Below are 18,597 nucleotides of genomic sequence, written 5' to 3' on the forward strand. Positions count from 1 at the left end.
CCATTTTACTATACAAATAGGTGGGTTGGGGTTGGTGTTGGGACAAGTTTCCAAATACTACAAGGTGTTCATGAGAGATACCTGCTCATTTGTTTACTTAAACACATACATACACTCTCTGAATGCTCAGTACATATGATCATAAATATTCACTTTTGAGGACAGAATAACTGAGTGATGCTTTATCTGAATTGCTTTATCATTGACAGCAAAAAAAATCCTTCACACTCAGCAAACTGGCAGCACTAACAGCAGTGTATACATTTTCTTTCAAAGTCCCCTTTGATGTGACTATTTTTCAACTCTACCTAAAAGTAGCGTAGAACTCTCCTAATTTTTATTTTTAAAATATGGTCATTTTGCATTTGTGATTATTGAAGATCAGCTCCTCACAAATAACACTCTGTGATATTTATAACCACCATCCTAACATGATTATGAAGTATGTACTTTTTTTTTATAGGTTCCTGAAGTTTCTTAGCTTAGCTAAGCCTGGAGGTGTATGTGATAGATTTCTGGTAAAGCAGAGCCAATTTAACTTATGACAGAAAGCAGAGAGGAGTTTCATGTGTAGCAGAAAGGCTAAAGCTGCAGGTTCTCCCCTTGTCTGGGGGGAAGGGCAGTCAGCCCTGTGCCTGCTCCTGCAGCCATTCAGTGGCACTGCAGCACTTTCTGCAGGTGTACCTGATGTTATTTGCCTTATTATCAAATATCTGCTTAACTATTTTACAACTGAGATCTACCCAAAGGAAATGGTTATAAGACTGAGCTAATACTTACTGTGAGAGAACAGCTGCCTTGAATTAGTATTTCCTTAACAGATCTTGGGACCATCAGAGCCTTTGTTATTATGTGACCTCCCAGCAAACCAGTTGTGAAAAAACATTTTATTTGTTCAGCTGAATACTAAGCACCCCTTTTCTTAACCTATAAATTACCACAGCTACAATCTCCCTTAGAAAGAGGCACGTTAAAATATTTCTGTGTCTTATCTATTTGGTTTCCTGTAGATGAGTCATATTCCCAACCATTTAGTGAAATTGGGAAATGTATTGATTTTGGCTTGTAGTTCATCTCCAGTCTGGTCCAGGTTTCCTTCACTTTCAGTTTAGTGCATCTGTGATGATGGATGATCTCATTACCAAATTGCTCTTTCTCTTGTGAATGAGTTGAGATGTGGTCGTTGCAAGACACCTCCTGTAGCTGTGTTAAGTTCTGCTGACAGAGTAAAATTGGTCAAAGCTGCTGCATGTACATGTGTTTGCATTTTGATATAATGGTTCATGGAAATAAAAAGTCTTTAAACTGTCTCTATCTATTTAAGTTTCATTTACCAGAGATTTCTGCTTTATATCATATGCACCAAGGGTTTGAATGCCAAGACAATGAATTGAAGTTTGGGGCCGTTAAAGTGGAACAATTCCAAATGAGATGTTCTGTGAACTGCTTTAGAGTGGAAATAGAAAAGATCAGTAATTCACAAGGTCTTTGTTATTAAGAAAAATTCTGCCCAAGCCTGATTATCCCTCATTTGGATCCTACTCATTTCTGACAGAAACTATAGCGCTTGGACTGCTTACATAAAAGTAATGGCAGAATAGATTTGTGGAGATCAGTTTAAAAAAACAAACTCTAATGCTGTGCCTGCAGCTGTTTGGCTTCCCTATCCCCTTAATTTATCTTTGTATGGTTTGGGCTTTTTTTTAAAATAAGTTTTGAACTTGACCTAATTTGCTCCAAGATATCCTCAAGGTGTCCCATTACACTTGCTCTCCAGGTTGTTTTGAAGATATATTTAATCCTTTTGATGTGCTTGTTATCCATCTATTTTTGCTGTTTGGCATTAGATTTGCTTCAAAATATATATGTCCAAAGGATGATGGGAAGTAGTCATTTGAGAGACAGTGAATAAATTTGTTTTTTCCTAATCTAATGTCAAATAGCTCCTGGGAAAGGAATGATGTTTTAAACATGGTTAGAATTACCAGAAGCTGTTCTTGATGGTTGGGTCTGTATTAGTAAAAGCTTTTGAAGGAAGCTGCAAAGGGTCTGGAGTGTAAAAGATTCACTTAGATTGTTTTGTCTCCTAAAGCTGAAAATCTTTTTTTATCTTACTGGACAATTATCCATAGCAAGGGCCTAAGTCTTTTTTAGAAACATGAAGAAACATTTCTAGAAACATTCTGACTAAACTGAGCAGTAGACAAAAGCACTGCATGGTACAGAGCTCTCATTTCTTAAGGATGGCTGCACAAGGGGTGCCTCAATCTTTATTTTTCCTGTTGAGTCTGACTCTGACTGAGTCTGATTCAGTGAAGATGGCAGAGTTCCAGGGAAGAAATTAGGGGTTTTAGAAGAATTTGGTACTATTATTTAATTACAGAGAATCCCTGTACAGGAGCATAGCCTCCCTCCATAGCAAATTGGAGTCAAAGGTGGGAGTTGTTTCAGAGTTGTGGTGGTTGCCCTGTTAACCCATGCCTTGAAGTAAAACTGTTCTCCAGTGACAAGTGGCTTTTATATAAGAGCCCATAAAATTGTTTCTGCTTCTCTGTTATAAAAAATTGTTAGGATGTATAAGAAAGTCTTTGAAGTTTTATTTAACTCCAGAATTATTTAGTCATTGCTTCTACAAAGCTGATAAAATCTGTAATTTGTAGAAAATATCTTTTTAAAACTGTCTTTTAGGGTTGGCCTGTCTGCACTTTGCAAAATAATGGTGAAACTACTAATACAGGAAATAATCATGGAAGTGCTTTGGTCCTGTATTAAGAGCTTTTCTATATATTTTAATGAAAAGGCATTAAGCACTATATGAGTAGAAGTCACTTTGTGAGCAGGTCTTGTAAACCAGATACAAATGTGTAAATGCCCCTTTCCAGGCAGTTCTACACCAGGGACACAAGGAATGTCTCTGCAGGGGCTTTGAGCTTAGACTTAAGGAGCTTTGGTCGTGCAATTGAATTTTTTTTTCCTTACTTTACTTATGTAAACAACACAAGCAAGAGGGAAACGTTAGTATGAAAATAGCTGATGCAAATCTCAGATGAGGCTCCAACACTGAAGTGCCAGACTTGCCAAAGTAGACAGGGATCACTGTGTAAATGCTTCCAAGCAAAATTCGCTAGTGCTTGGGTGCTCCTTGGGCCTGGAAAAGGGGATGTGGGAACCCCAGAATGTCCAACCCCACACTCTGGGGGAAGGAGAGGGGGCAGCTGCTCAGGGTGGCAGCAGCCTTGGTCAGGAGTGGTGCTGGCAGCATGGCTGGCACATGGAACCCACCAGTCCACCTGAACTGCTTTCCCCTGGATAATCTGAGTCTGCAGGACTCTTGAACAGAGGGATGAATATGTGGTGTTAACACAAGAGGAAACCTGGCAGACTGGTTGTGTGGTCCCTCTTCCTAATCAAGTTGCTTTGTTGTAAGGCTGAGTTTCCATATATTTTTTTCTGATGTTTCTCTATTTAGAGGCTCAGATATTTGTGTGAAATCTGTGTCAAACTGTCTGTGGCAGTTTTTGAAAAACTCAGATGAAATGAAAGATGTTCCACAGAGGAAAAGAAAGCTGTATTTTTAGCATACACACTCAGTATTTTCTACATTCCAAATAGTCCAAGACTGGGTGTATTGCAGCATGTAAAGCATGAAAGCATGTCTTGCCTCATGATGTCCTCAATTCAGGCCTTTCCCAGGTACAGTGATCCTTTGGTTACCTTCAGAGTTTGGTACCATGTAGTTGGTAATAATGCAGGGTTTAAGTCTGATGGATTATAGAAAATGCCAGACAATGCAATTTCCACATGATAACTCAACTGCTTTTTCTTTAAATTTGTGATGCATTTACCACAGGAACAATTACACCTGCTGATGAAAAAGAAACAAATGAAATTAAATCTTCAACACTGTTGTACTAAGCAGAATGTAATTTTCTACAAATTAGGGTCAGCTACATGTATAGATGTCTCCCTTTTTTCTCCTAGGGAAAACTCATTTTTTACCCTACAGGGAACTGAATGGCACTAACTAGGGTGAAGCATGATGTAGGGATGAAAAACAAAGCAATAAAAAAATCCCCGTTTCCTCCAGGCAATTAATGGATCACTTGTAGAAAATGATAGTACAAAAGGGAAATTGCTATGTGGACTATTGCAGCAAAGTCAATTTTGGAAATCATGAGCTAAATTTAGGGCAGTGATTGAGCAATCAGAATTTCCTGTGGATCTGTGAATTGGACTCAGCAACTTTCTGGCTTTATTGGACTAATAAGACACCTTCACAGGTAGAAAAAAGGTTTGAGACAGCACAGGAAAGAACTTGCATGTGTGTTCTGGGTGCTAATTTCCTAAACATGTGTCTTAAAATAGCAGAAAATGTTGCTGCTTAAATGAGCAAGTACAAGCTTGATGGATTAATTATGTACATTTAGGATGTGATTCTGCAGTCATTACAGTATGGATTGCATGTCTTACAAATAATTTTAACATGTCTGAAGTAAAGCCTCTTGATTAACCACAAAATACAAGATTTGACACTTTTTCCTAATTGTGTGCAGGTGGAAACTCTAACTGCATCCTAACTCTGTGCCAAATGAATCAAACTGTGTCCTCTCCCTCCTCCCCAAGCTCAGACTTTTGTGTGAAAGACACACAGGCAAGTGAAGCAGAAAGGTGTTGCAATCTATGATTCCTGTTGGAAATTTGAAAAGATGTTTAAATCCAAATCTCCCTCATTATGCTTTGTGGTTTTGCCCTGGGGTATTTGCATAGGGGCCCATTCATGTTTGTGATCAAACCTTGAAAATGAGAGTTCTTTGCTATCCAAATATCCATGTAAAGGGAGTTGAATTCTTCAAGCAATAACTTTTTCAATAAGATCTTTGCCTCTTAAAACTGCGTGCCATTAAGACCTTACGCCAGGATTTCTTTCTGTTCACAGAAAAGATTTCTTTCTGCTCACACTTGTTCAGGCTGGCTGAAGCATTTTCTGACAGGTGACTGCATAAACCCTGGTACTGAGTGCACCTTTCACTGAGCACATCCTCTGTTTGCAGGTGCTTGGCTGGATCAGGAACGGGGAGTCGATGCTCAACGCCAGCCTGGTCAATGCCAGCTCCCTGTCGGAGGCTGAGCAGCTCCAGCGGGAGCACGAGCAGTTCCAGCTGGCCATAGAGGTAACACCAACTACTCCCCTTTGCTTCTCCTTCCCAGGTGAACATCACACAAAAGGTTCTCTCATGGGCATCAATCATTGCTTTCCTGAAGGAAGGGGATGAATAGAGGCTTTAGAGAATCAACTTATCATTAAACTCGTAATGTAGCCAGCAGCTAATAGTGAAACAAATTATTTATCACCTGCAGCTAATTCTTCTGCTGCCAGATATCAGCTTTGCCATTCGTGAAAATGACACTCAGGCATCTCCTGATAATTTCCTTGATAAAAAATTAAGGTTCATAAAGTGATCTGAAATGAGAAAAGTTTGTCAAGTCAGTTTCTTTCCACATCCACAGTCTGGAGGTCATTCCAGCATTCATTTATGAATATTTTTTAATGAATAATGTGCTCACACTAAATAATCTTTCATTCAACTTTCCTTTCATGAACCCCAGAAAAGAAACTCATTCCAACCCTCATCCTCAAACAACTTTGACAAAGAGGCCAGAGGGGCAATTTTTAAGAATTCACTCCCAAACTACTTTTCCCCCTTCTTGCTCTGGAGTAACAGCACATCTTTGACCTGGCCCTTGGAAACTGATTGTGAGCCAACCCATTTGCCTCACTCACAGGGCCAGGAGGAAGAGCCCCTGCTCTGAGCAGCTTTCCTTTGAATGAGAAGGTAGTGAAGAGCTAAGATCTGCCCTGAGCAGGGCACTAAAAGATTCCTAATTAAGCTCAGTGCTTGATATATCTCTGTTATTGTGAGCAAACCCGCACAGGGTATGCTCACTTCATTTGCTAGAAAGAGGTTGCTTTCTAGCATTGTTTTTTTGACTGTTCCAGCTTAAAAAAGGGATGTGTGCTTCCCAGAATATATTGTTAAGTTTTTACAGAGAAAAGAATAGCTGAAAAATACCCTTATACTTGCAAACTAAACCAAACTTTGAACTCTGCAAGTATGGAGATTTGAAGAGATGCCTGACTGCAGTGGGTGGTGGGGGGAAGAGGAAGGAATGTCTCCTGGTAAACTTGAATTTAGTCAATATATGTTACAGTGATGCTAATAATTCTAGAGTTTAAATCTCAGCTAATGACTTATTTTGATCCAGCTCTGCTCAGAGTAACGAAGGAGCAGCTGTTGCAGCTCCTGAAGGAAAAGGAAGAAGTTTTTATCAATTCTGTATGAGCTGGCTGGTACCAAGCTGTGCTGACCACATCCTGGCAGCCACCACCAGACAGCAGTGGGGAACAAGACACCCACTGGCTGAGTTTTCACAGCTTCTGACACTGGGGAAGTGCTTGCATTTGGTGGTGAATGCAAATTGCAGAGGGAGAAGAGGGTTACACCGTAGTAAGGGGAAAATAAGTTTTCAAAAAGAAAAAATCACTAGATTAAATATTTAAAGTATTTAAAGCTCAATATGGGGAATAGATCAGCAAAGCACACAAGGCAGAATGTTCTCTAAAAGCATTCTAGATGTGGAATTGATTTGCAGTTGAAATCCTTCAAAGTCTATTTTAAACAAGTATTATAATTCTAACATCAGTAAAGCAGCTGGATATTAAATTTAACCAGTTGTTCTTGAACATCTTCCTAAGTTTCTGTCAAGTATTAATCCTTTTTGTTTCCTAATAGCTTTCTCTACATTACATTATTCATCAGTGTATTGCCAGATGATTTCAAGCTTTTTTCCAGGTTCATGACTTAGATCATAAAACTGTCACATGAGAATTTGTCAGCAGCAGTTACAAATGGGACATAGCACAGAGGAGTCTGAGAGATTTTAGGGCTTCTGTTCAGAAGATTAAAATCAAAAGCTGGACTTAACCATGTCTGAACAGTTACTCAGGAGACTGGGAAGGGATGAGGGCTATTTCAGCAGCCCACAGAGGAAGACATAGCCACCACTTGGTAACTCTGAGAGGAGCTGGTTGAGGAATGGGCTGAGGAATGGGGCAGATAACTCAGTCCTGCCTGTAAAGGGGCTGCTGAGTAAACTGGGGAATGGTGGAGAGAATGATTTGGCTCTCCCCAGCTCTGACCTTAAAGGTAGGAGCATAAATCTAATCTCCAGCATGAGTGAACTGACTTCCAGAAATGCATCTTGTAGGGGCTGCTACTTGTGATAAAGTTCATGCCCTTTAGTAAGACACGTTATTTTCTGGGATTGATGTTTTGAACAACTGCACAAGTAAAGCTGCTGATGCCAGGTAAACTGCCTGGCAAGAGCCAAATTGGGGCGATTAGGCCCATAGTTTGCCAGCTGTTTAGAGTTTGCTTTTGGGCTGCAGATTGTGTGGATGCTGTGAGCACTGAGGCTGGGTGGGGGCTCAGTGAGAGCTGCCTGCACTGGGCAGTCAGAATGGACCCCTGGGGACCCCACCCCACATTACTGCTCAAAGGGCAGCAGCTGACCAGTGCAGCCAACCCATCCTAGCAGTGCTTACATGTTCCAAGCTTTATTAACATGTTGCAAATCTGTGTGAATAACTGAAACTAAAATGCTTTGCAGAAAGTGACTGTTAACTGAAGATAACTCTGAAAATATTTCACTCTCTCATCACGCCTCGCTTCACCTTTCTACCATACATCTGGCACATCTGTACAACCTCTCTTTCCTCCCCTCATACACAGTCCCTCTTTCATGCCACTTCCTTACAGAAGACACACCAGAGTGCCCTGCAGGTCCAGCAGAAGGCTGAAGTGTTGCTGCAGGCTGGACATTATGATGCTGATGCCATCAGAGAATGTGCTGAGAAGGTGGCCCTGCACTGGCAGCAGCTGATGCTGAAGATGGAGGACAGGCTCAAACTCGTCAATGCCTCCGTGGCCTTTTATAAAACCTCTGAGCAGGTGAGCTGGACAGGGCCATTTCTGGGCCATAGTAAACCAAGTCTAGATCAGTAGAAATTCTTTCTTTGACAAGTATTGCAACACAAAAAGAATGTAACCCACTCAGCCCTCAAAAAAAAGACAAAAAAAGAGCAGCAAGCAGTTTGTAATAACTTTCATCTCAAAGTTTTCAGTGTAGCAATGTAATTCTTGTAGGTGCTATTTTTGTCAGGGTTTTTTCAATTTTCCCCTTTCAAACAGGAATGATTTTTGAAATCCCACCACTTTTGTTTCAAGTTCTCATGATACTTGAGGAATATAAATCTGCTTTTCCTTCAGAACTGATTGCAATTAATTAATTGTTACTTTGTGAGCCAATGTTTTCACTAGTACTTAAATACCACCATGCCAAAAAAGATGCCAAGATTTGAAGGGATTTCTCTTAAATCCACCTGCAACACACATAATTACAGCAGGAGCCCATTATGTGCTATCCCAACTCTACTTCATTCCAGGTGTTCATGAATTGCAAAACACATTCCAGTTGGCTGCTGGCATGGTGGGATTATTCATCCCTTGCACAAGCAGGTGCCCTTTATACTGTAGTCAGTGGGAATTAGTGTCACAGTGTGGCTACTCCAACAGCCTTGCCTGGTGTCATTTACTGCAGCCAGGCAGTTGCTGTTAGCAGGGACACTGCAGGAACCAGTGGTTTTACACAAAAGGCAGCAGTGATTGCCAGGACATTTTCTATTGTTATTGCCACACAGTTAGGTCCTCAATTAGAGAACCAGACATGGAAAGATTTTTAACACAACTAGATATGTCATTAGGGGAAAAGTGTACTTTGCCTTAACTTGGAGGCTGGAGATGATCTTTGGGCCATTTTTTGGTGTCATTTGCTTAATGTATTTTTAAGACTGTTTAAGAGGAATACATTCCTTATAATTAATGTATTTCACTGTGAAGAGTTTCAAACAGATTTACAATCCCTGATGCATTCATGATCAAAATGAATTACTGCTGATGGAGGAGTGTGAGAAATTAAAACTGTTAGGGGATTCATTAGAGCTTCAGACAGTTTAATGTACTGGCCAAAATATGCATTGGCAGTAATTTATCAGTTCAGTCTCTCTTCCTATTTCCAAGTCTCAGACAAGCACACTGCAGTGCCCACCAGTTCATTCATTGGTTGTGTCTATTCAGCAAATGTGCAGGGCAAAGATCATTGAGTCTTTGAATGCTCATGAACTCAATGCTGCAAGCCTGTCATCTTCTCTTGGGCTGCACAGCTGATCTACAGTCCTTAAGGGTCTGTTCTGTGACTGCCTGACAGTGGAGTGAATCATTTACTGGATCCTAAATTCTCTGAGTATCCAGGAAAAGGAGCTAAAAGAACACAGAGAGTGTCACATGCAGCCAAACTTTTTCATGCCTGTCTTCCCCAAGTATATTATGTTCTTGATGTTAGTGGTGAAGTCCTGGATTTCAGATAGCCCAGTTTTTCTCTGACTTCATTGACAGCCCATTTTATACTCACTTCTCTCATCACCTTAACAGAAAGACACTCTTTGCATGTGCAGGGACAATTCTTCCTGGAAATATGTGAATCCCAGGCAGTGCATTTATTTTCATTCTTTAAATCACCGAAGTTCAAGAGAATGTCAAGGTTTTCAAGAAGCAAAATGGAAATGCTTTTCTGTGCCTACATGACACATGAAGCACTTGCTCTCCACTAAATATTTGAGGGTGACTGCTGGTTTGCATCCAAGCAAGAAGATAATTTTAGATTGCCAAGTGCACAAGGCCCTTTGCATAATGCATAGTGCATAAGCCTGGCAGCAGGATGAGTTATCAGTTTACCTTAACTCACCAGTTTTAAAGTGGACTTCAGTGTGCTCTTGGTCAGATTTACATGAAAATCTGTGATTGTGGGGGTGACTGGGGGTAATTCTGGAGTGTCCTCCAGACTGTGCTCTTAATAATGTGGGTTCTCCTGAATTATAACTGTGTTCATATTAAAGCTTGCAAGAGTGAGCAAGAAAAGCATGAACATTGCTACCTGGATCCCAGCAATAACTGACTGGGTCATCTCAGCAGTGGAGTCTGTAGGAAGAGCCCTTTGGGAAAGAAAAAGAAAGTTCCAAATGTCCTGGAAAACTTTTGCTGTGTCTGCACAGGCCACTGAGAATATTCTCAGGATCTGCAACATAAAAGACTCAGCCTTGTGTGAGGCAGCTGCCTAATTTCCAGGCTGTGTTGGTTTATTTACCTCAATTTCACTGTTCCAGTATTCTACCAAGATAGAACATATGTGTGTGAGCTCTGTGCAGTGGAGCACCTGCATCCACCTAGATTGTGACCCTGATTAAGTCTATTGGTTTCCATCAGCTTTTAAAAAAGCTGTATAGGGAGCAACTAAAATATAGCTGAAGAGAATTAATTCCAGCTTCAGACTTTGTTTCAGGAAAGTATTTAGGCATGTGCTTTTCTTTAAGTATGTGTTAAGTCCCTTGACTTCAATAGGATTTAAACACGTTCTAGAATAGGGATCGTTTCCTGAATGATCAACTGGGGCTGGGCTGACCTCTGCCTTGATTCAACCTTTTGTGCTTCCTCTCATTATTCATTAGAAGAGAAGAATGATTTATCAGCCTTAAATAAATTGTGTCCCAACAGTAAAGATCCCTAGGGGTAAGAAAAACACCTAGATCATTCTGTCTAGGGCCTGCTTTTTACCCAGTTACCCCTATGCTGTGGCCCAAAGTACGAAAATTAAATGTCATTGGTCACAGACTTTTACTGAATATTCCCCTGGTTATGACTGTGGATAACTGAGCTGTGCTGTGGGCATGTTTCAGGTGTGCAGCGTGTTAGAGAGCCTGGAGCAGGAATACAGACGGGATGAAGACTGGTGTGGAGGCAGAGATAAACTTGGGCCAGCAGCTGAGATAGACCATGTCATCCCTCTGATCAGCAAACATCTGGAACAGAAGGAGGCTTTTCTCAAGGTCTAATTTTTTTTCTCTATTAAATTAGGAAAAATTTCCATTAAGTAGACAATTTAGAGCAGTGTTGGTAAGTTTGAGAGGATGATCTGATGTGTAATTCCAGTTCAGCTACTAGCTGTCTGTATAAACCCTAGGCCAGTTTTACTTTGTTGTAGCGGGGGTATTGAGCATTATTATCAATACATATCTCAGAGAGATATCAAGACCAATTAGGTGGTGTTTGTACCTGGAGGATGTTAGTTGTTGTGCTGGTTCAAAGTTCAGTTCTTAAAATTGCACTATAACTGACAGGTATTACACATCGTTTTGGTGTTGGCTTCTACAAACCATCCAGCATTTCAGATTTTGTCCTCCAAGCCAATAACTGAAGAACTAATAATAACTGAAGCAATTTTGTCTCTGCAAGGCAGCACCAAGATGGAGACAGACATTTCTTCCTGCCTTCCAGGTGCTGCTTTGGAAGAAACAGGGATCTCCCAGGCTGACAAGTGAACTGTCAGCCAGCCTCCCACCTGCCACTAAAACTGATACACAACATGAAAGTACACTTGCAGTCAAGGCTTAAGAAATTACGCCTCTAGATTTGGACATTTTTTGAAACAATTAGTACTTTTCTTGAGAAACAATGAGTACTTTTCTTGAGAGATGGCTTTGATTTGGTTAGACAGAAAATGTATGGGGTACCAGTTCTTAACAAGCAGTTGTTTAATTACTGTCATTAACTTGCCTTCATATATAAAATGAGCCACTATATTACTCATGTTTTAATAGGTCTGTGAGACTGTTCGTTTATTAGCTGAGTTTATTGACTCTTAGCTGAAGTTCTCATCTTCCCAGAAAGAGAACTTCTTGCTTTCTTTGCTCATCTTTGCTGACTCTTTTTGTGGGGGCTGTTCTTCCTAGGCCTGCACCCTGGCACGGAGGAACGCCGAGGTGTTCCTCAAGTACATCCACAGGAACAACGTCAGCATGCCTGGCGTGGCCAGCCACACCAGAGGGCCCGAGCAGCAGGTCAAAGGTTGGTGAAGTGACACCACTGAAGGTCTGGTTTGCCTCCCCCTCTGCAGGGGGGTCCTCCTAAAGTCTGCAAAGTCTGTTCTGGCATCATTTCCTTTACCAGATCACTCTGCAACTACGCTCGATTTGTGATGGTTTCTTGTGTATGCAGTTTGAGGGTTTGCTTTTGGGGTTTTTTTTAGCAGCCCCTTTGAATCAATGTCTGTTTTTAGGAAGCGTGATTTTGGGCTCTCTGCTTTTGGGAACAAGGTCCAGGCAAAGTGATTAAATTCATCATTTCATAGCTTATTTCTGTGTGGACCCAAGGAATCCCTACTCATGCATATGTTTTCCTTTGCCCTGCAGCCATTCTGAGTGAGTTGTTGCAGAGGGAGAATCGGGTCCTTCACTTCTGGACCCTGAAGAAGAGGAGATTAGATCAGTGCCAGCAGTATGTTGTCTTTGAGCGCAGTGCCAAGCAGGTAATGTGAAAACCCCACCTTGTCCCTCTGTCCTGGCAGTGTGTAAAATCTCCTGTATCCATGTTGTGCCTCTGTGTGGGGCTCCTGTTGCAATCTCAAATTGTGTTTAAACACTGTAACTTCTGAATACATGGCAAATATAGATTTAAAACAATTTAAGACAATTCCAAAACCTGAGAAGATTCACTATTTTTGTCACCTCAGATTAATGTCTGTATTTCTTCATTTGTTTGAAAATAAATATAAGAGCAAGCTTGTTTTATTGAGCTATTTTTGAATGAGAAAACTGCTTTCCCTGCCAATTTATCTGTATATAGGTAGAATTCCCTACACTCTTTTTTGTCCAAGGAAACACAGAGTACCCTTTTGTATCCTTTCCCACCTGCTTTCATTATTTTATTCTTTTTATGTGTTCCTAGAAAGTGTTTTAGAATACAGGGTATTAATCCCAATGTATTTGATATTCTTTGTTTGGCAGGGTTTTGTTTTTTTTTTTTTGTCAGAGAATTAATTCTTGAAATACAAAAGCTGTTTGTTTTGTTTTTTCCTTTGGTGTTTTTGACATTGACAGGCCTTAGACTGGATCCAAGAAACAGGAGAATATTACCTCTCTACTCACAACTCCACAGGGGAATCAGCAGAAGAAACTCAGGAACTCCTGAAGGAATATGGGGAATTCAGAGTACCTGCCAAAGTAAACAGTGACTTTAATCTAATTATGCCATCTGCTTTAGTCTGTATTTATGGTCTTGTTTCAAAGCCTCAAATCTCTGTAACAATATTCCCTTGATTTTATAGTTGCCCTCTAAAAATCCTAGCCCTGAAGATAAATGATTTTTGAGAACTTTTAGCAGGATATAGGCACGAAAAGGAGTTTTTCTCCACCTTGGTTAGTACTGGTTATAGAAAATTTCTGTTCTGATCAGAAGGAAGAGAAAAAGTCCATTTGCATACAGAGTTCACAGCAATCTAATAGACATTCCATTCTCAAGCAATCATTCCAGAATGGCATAGGGTGACTAATTGATCTGAACACATCCAAGGTCACCATGGACTCCTGGTTTCTTTCTTCTGTCTTTAAAACCACAATTTGTCTCACTAATTCCAGCTGGTTGATCACAGATGATCATTTATCTCATTAGAAATAATCTGCTGATCCCAACAAAGTACTTTAAATAGATGAGTCTTTAAACTCTGGGGTGAACATTTTTGAATACAAAACTGCATTACCAAGAATATATTAATTTATAGGGAGCAATTCTGGGAAATCTGGTGAGGTTTACACAGGAATGGTGATTGGATCTGCTTCAGACAAATTAATTGAAACCATAGGTAATTCATAGGCAGTGAATCCACAGGGGTATTAGGAGTCTCTGATAAGGATGTAAATTGCAGAGTTGGAGTGCAGGAAGACCATGGCTTTGGTATTATGTGGCTGCGTTTCACTGTGTCCTGAAATTGATCTTCTGTAATCCTTAAATTCCTCCTTAGGCTGCCTATGCTTGTATGGGTTTGATTCACAGCCTTTGTGGTGTTCTTGTCCCCTTCTTTTAGCTTAGCTTGCATGTTTCTGAAAATGTGAGATAGCTAGCAGTGGATGAAAGGTAATTTCTTCAGACAGGACACATATGAAATTCTTTTAACTACTTCTGAATTCTGACCACCCATAATTAGTGCACCTGAAATTACATTCTGGTTCATAATTTAGTTTTTATCAGAATAATCCAAATTCATAACAGAGTTTCCAAACCATTTTGACTCTTGACTTAGCCTAGGATTGAATTTTAGACCTTGCTCATTATCAACCATTACTGTCTGTTTCTTACACTGACACATCTAAGTCTTGCTCCCTCAGGCTGTCCTACTGTTCCTACTGCTGATGTAGAATATTTTCACTGCCATGTGCAATCTGGTAAATGCATGTCATTCCCAGACTGATGTTATTCTCAAATTAAGCTGTAAGTGAAACCTTCCTGATCCCAGTAACTTTCTGGCCAAACCAATTGATTGAAATGCAAAATCAGCAGTAGCTTTTGGGAATTAATCACCCTTTAAATATGACAGGAAGTTAGATTTTTACATCTTCATACCTAGCCTTGCTTACCTACTCATTTAATTTGTTAGAATGATGACTGATTCAGCTGTTAATCTATTATAGTGGTGGGATTTCTTGAATTTAGTTTTGTGTTTGAAATCTGGATGTATTTTGGTCTGACATGGATTTGTCCATTTGTGGTCAGATCTCTGATAATAATGTCAAGTACCTGACAGTGTGCCTTGCTGCAGGCATGGGGGAACATCCTCTCTATGTTTGACCACAGGCTTGCCAGTGCCTCATTTCCTGGGATAAGTTTGGAATCAGAACTAGAGTTTATAATTGGGTCCTTTGTGCAGTTTTGACTAAGGGGCAGTTAGACACTAAGTGGAAGAGAAAAGACCTCTGGAAGGTTTGGGGAGCTCAGTGTGTGCTTTGGAGTTCAGGCATCTTTTAGCTGGTAGTGTCCTAACTGGACCTAAAATACCAATGGAGGATTTTATAATAAGCAGGCCATGAATTTGGATTTAAATTCTGTTTGTTTGTGAAACAGACAAGTAATGACTCAAAATCACTTCCTGGGCTGATATGTGGTGTATTAATGACCCTCCTACACAGGTCTGCAGATCCACCAGATATAGAGTCAGAGTAACTTGGTGTACTGTATGAGGTGTAATTTTAAAATCTTGTCTTCTACTCCTGGGCTCACCAAAAATAAGCTCTTGCTTATGGGAAGGAGGCATGTGTAACTTCCAACATGTTTTATGTGTTTGTGTCTGTGGGGTTTCAAAAACTTGACTTTCTATCTTCTTCAGCTTCATAAGTGTCCTTACAAAAATGTCATTCCTTTCATGTTTTACTGAAAGTTTGAAGTGTCTGATTCTGTATAAGAAGAAATGCAGACACTCTTTAATGATGTATAAAAATTGTGAACTTCTTTTGACTGCTTTGTGAGTTAAAAGCAAAGGAAATAATAATAAAACATAACCAAGGACCATATTTTGGGCAGCAAACAAAGGAGAAAGTGAAGCTCCTCATCCAGCTGGCTGACAGCTTTGTAGAAAAAGGACACATACACGCCACAGAAATCAGGAAATGGGTCACCACTGTAGACAAGCGCTACCGGGACTTCTCTCTCAGGATGGGGAAATACCGTTACTCCCTGGAAAAAGCCCTTGGAATCAACCCAGAGGTACTGCAAGACCCTGTCCTGTTGGGGTTTTATAGCAGAGTCACAGGGGAAGGGGAAGCCTGTGGAATGAATGCTGTTGGTTTTTGTGTGCCCATTAGAAACACTGAAAGCTCAGCCAGCCCACCTGGCCAAGGCCAGAAATGCTTCTGGAGAAAAAGGGTTAAAGGGTTTTGCTGTGCTTGGTCAGTGATGTGAGGAGAGGCAGATGAATATCAGAAAGATTTTCTAAACAAATGTTTGCACCATTCTTCAGGAGACCATACAGCTTTCAGGAGGAAAAGGGGGAAAACACCTTAATTGAATTGAGTCTGTGTTAATTTTGGCATAAACCGTAAATCCTGTCCCCACACCATTATTTTGCATCCAATTCAAACTTTGACGCCAAGTTTTTATTCTCTCATCCTTTAAATAACATAAACAATTGATCCCCAACCTCATCTCTGAATTCTTTTAGATAAAGTAGAGCATCATAAGAAGGAAAAAAAATTAGGATTTCCTGCTATTCCCTGGCCGTAGTATTAAGGGGGAGTGCAAGAAGCAGAAACACTTAAAAACCTTTCAGTCAATGACTCTTTGGAATTAAGTATCAAGAATAAGGAATAAATTCCCTCACATTCTCATGATACTTTAACTGCACTGTTCCTTGTAGAGCCTCTGGTTTACACTGAGTTCTAACCACAGCCTGGAAAGGTATTCCATGGTAAAAGGCCACTGAAAGTTGTCTCTGCATGGTGCTCTACTTTATCAGACTGGTTTTTATGAAGTCCCATACTAGACAACCAATTTAGATATGAAAGAGTAAGGTAATTTAGACTTTTTTTATCAGTATTGATTACTAGTTAGGAGAAACAGTGAAGATTACAATGAATATTATTTCTGGGTTTTTAAGATTTCTCTCTCAGGTTTTTATCTCTTCTCACAGTACTTCTGCTTCTGTCTAAATTTCCTCCTTTTTGATATTATTATCTTGTGTCCTTTTTTACCTCTTTGATCTCATGAACATGCTGCACTTTGCACAACAGTAGGATTACAATGAAGTTAAACTCTGTACTATTTTTTTCCCTAGGATAACAAAGACCTAGAACTAGATATCATTCCAGCAAGTCTTTCAGACCGAGAGGTAAAGCTGCGAGATGCAAATCATGAAGTCAATGAAGAAAAAAGGAAGTCAGCCAGAAAGAAAGAGTATGTTCCCAACCACTCTGTCTGCATGGCACATTATCTGCTAAAGAATAATTCTGTGATATTTGCATGACCAGAACTGACTGACAGTTCTGTAACTCATTCCAGCTGCAGAGCTATTGAGATAAGCCTGCAGGTGTAGTGTAGTTGTTACTTGTAGGTTAGAGAATTTCAAAACATAAAGGTTGAATTTCTTTTGGTTTTAATCAGAAGTTAGAAAGGGAAAGCAATGAGTCAAGCACTTGGATTAGCCCTGATGTTGTGGAGTTGCTAATTTCTTTCTGCTTGTATGTAAAAAGAAATATGAGCAGGAAAAAATACAGAGCATCTTTAGGTGTCTAAATATTATCTAAACATCAGTGACCCAAGAGTTCACTTGTAGGTTCAAATTTCAGCAAGTGTAGGACTGAGAGAACTGGAAATAGTTCATACTAGAGGAATTAGTTGAGAGGTACCTGTTGCACTTAAATCCATAAACAGTCTATTTTCACAGTATTCTGTCTTAATTTTTGTGTAAGAATATTGGAAAAGTATTTCTCAGCCTTCTGAAGTTGTCACAGATCATGATTGATAAGAAACAACTTATACTTTAGAAAATATTACACTTAGTCTGCTTGTGGCAAATTTCAGGAATTTCAACTTTGAGGGGCCCAGCCTCATGCTCTAGAGATGCCATTGTTGCATTTCATAGCATCTGCATTTTTTCTGGTCAGAAACCAGGCTGTTGAAGTCTCTTCAAAGTAGTGGTGTCTCCCAAATCCATCTGTGTTTCTTCTGAAGGTAAAGTTTTAGGGTGACTTCCCACTGACTGTCAGCAAAGGTGCAAATATTGGTGAATCACAATTCCTTAATCCTGGGGGGAAAAATTTCTGAGAACCAGCTGATAGTTAAGGATGAGCATGTAGGTGGTAAATCCCATGGACTCAGGGTTGCAGGAATACAACTTAATAGGATTTTGTGCAGAAAAGATATTTAGAAAATAACTCCACAAGGGACTGGAGTATGGAGTGGTATTTTAATCATGGACCTGAAAGGTGCAAAGTAAGGCAGCTGAATGTCTAGGGTAGAAATACCTTTATTCTTTAAGAGAACAGGAGGATGCTTTGTTTTCTGTTCATTGTAGAAATGCTTATAATGTCCAAACCACCTAAATTAATCCCTTTTTTTTCAGATTCATTATGGCTGAGCTGCTGCAGACAGAAAAAGCTTATGTCAGGGATTTACATGAATGTTTAGAGGTAAGTTATGGCCCAGGAACTCTCCAGTATTCCTGGAAGCATATGTTGTCCTCTGCAGTGAGGATGTTCACTTTAAAGCACAGGCTGTGCACATTGATTCATTGAGCCTTTCCTTAAAGATTCAAATCTGGTCCTTTGAATCATCTCATACTAGAGAAACTTCTGGATTTGCACAGTCAAATACCTTGCTTTGCTGTACAGCAGGGTGTTCCTAAAGTGGATGGTGATATTCAAGACAAAACAGAGTGTAATTCAGTGAAATCTGTCAGCTTTCACATTCCTCAGTCTGACAGAGATTTTTATGTATCTAATGCTACTGAAGTGGCAAATCTGGCTTATCTTTCAGCACTTTCTGCCTGCAGTTTTTGGACACCATCAGGTGAAGCGCAAAAACAGGTGTTGTTGGCACATTTCTGCTTTTTCCTCAGACAACTTCAAAGCACCAATGCATCAGCACTTTGAATTTTTCTAGA

At 40.0% G+C, this 18,597-nt stretch overlaps 1 protein-coding gene across 8 annotated transcripts in view; it reads left to right on the plus strand.

The window, feature by feature from the left end:
* Positions 1–18,597, plus strand: part of KALRN (kalirin RhoGEF kinase) — a 459,777-nt gene that overhangs the window by 304,035 nt on the left and 137,145 nt on the right. For 7 of the 8 annotated variants that reach the window (XM_054277949.1, XM_054277952.1, XM_054277950.1 and 4 more), the window contains exons 16-24: positions 5,052–5,171; positions 7,791–8,009; positions 10,850–10,999; positions 11,903–12,017; positions 12,362–12,477; positions 13,049–13,171; positions 15,522–15,704; positions 16,771–16,889; positions 18,058–18,124. In XM_054277949.1, coding sequence (XP_054133924.1) covers positions 5,052–5,171; positions 7,791–8,009; positions 10,850–10,999; positions 11,903–12,017; positions 12,362–12,477; positions 13,049–13,171; positions 15,522–15,704; positions 16,771–16,889; positions 18,058–18,124 — 1,212 coding nt within the window. The remainder of the gene's footprint in view (positions 1–5,051; positions 5,172–7,790; positions 8,010–10,849; positions 11,000–11,902; positions 12,018–12,361; positions 12,478–13,048; positions 13,172–15,521; positions 15,705–16,770; positions 16,890–18,057; positions 18,125–18,597) is intronic. The other variant, XM_054277951.1, reaches the window with a different exon arrangement.

This window comes from Melozone crissalis, unplaced genomic scaffold (assembly GCF_028551555.1).
Source record: "Melozone crissalis strain CALT ecotype California unplaced genomic scaffold, PUWL_Pcris_2 ptg000023l_1, whole genome shotgun sequence".
In the NCBI taxonomy this organism is placed as follows: Eukaryota; Metazoa; Chordata; class Aves; order Passeriformes; family Passerellidae; genus Melozone; species Melozone crissalis.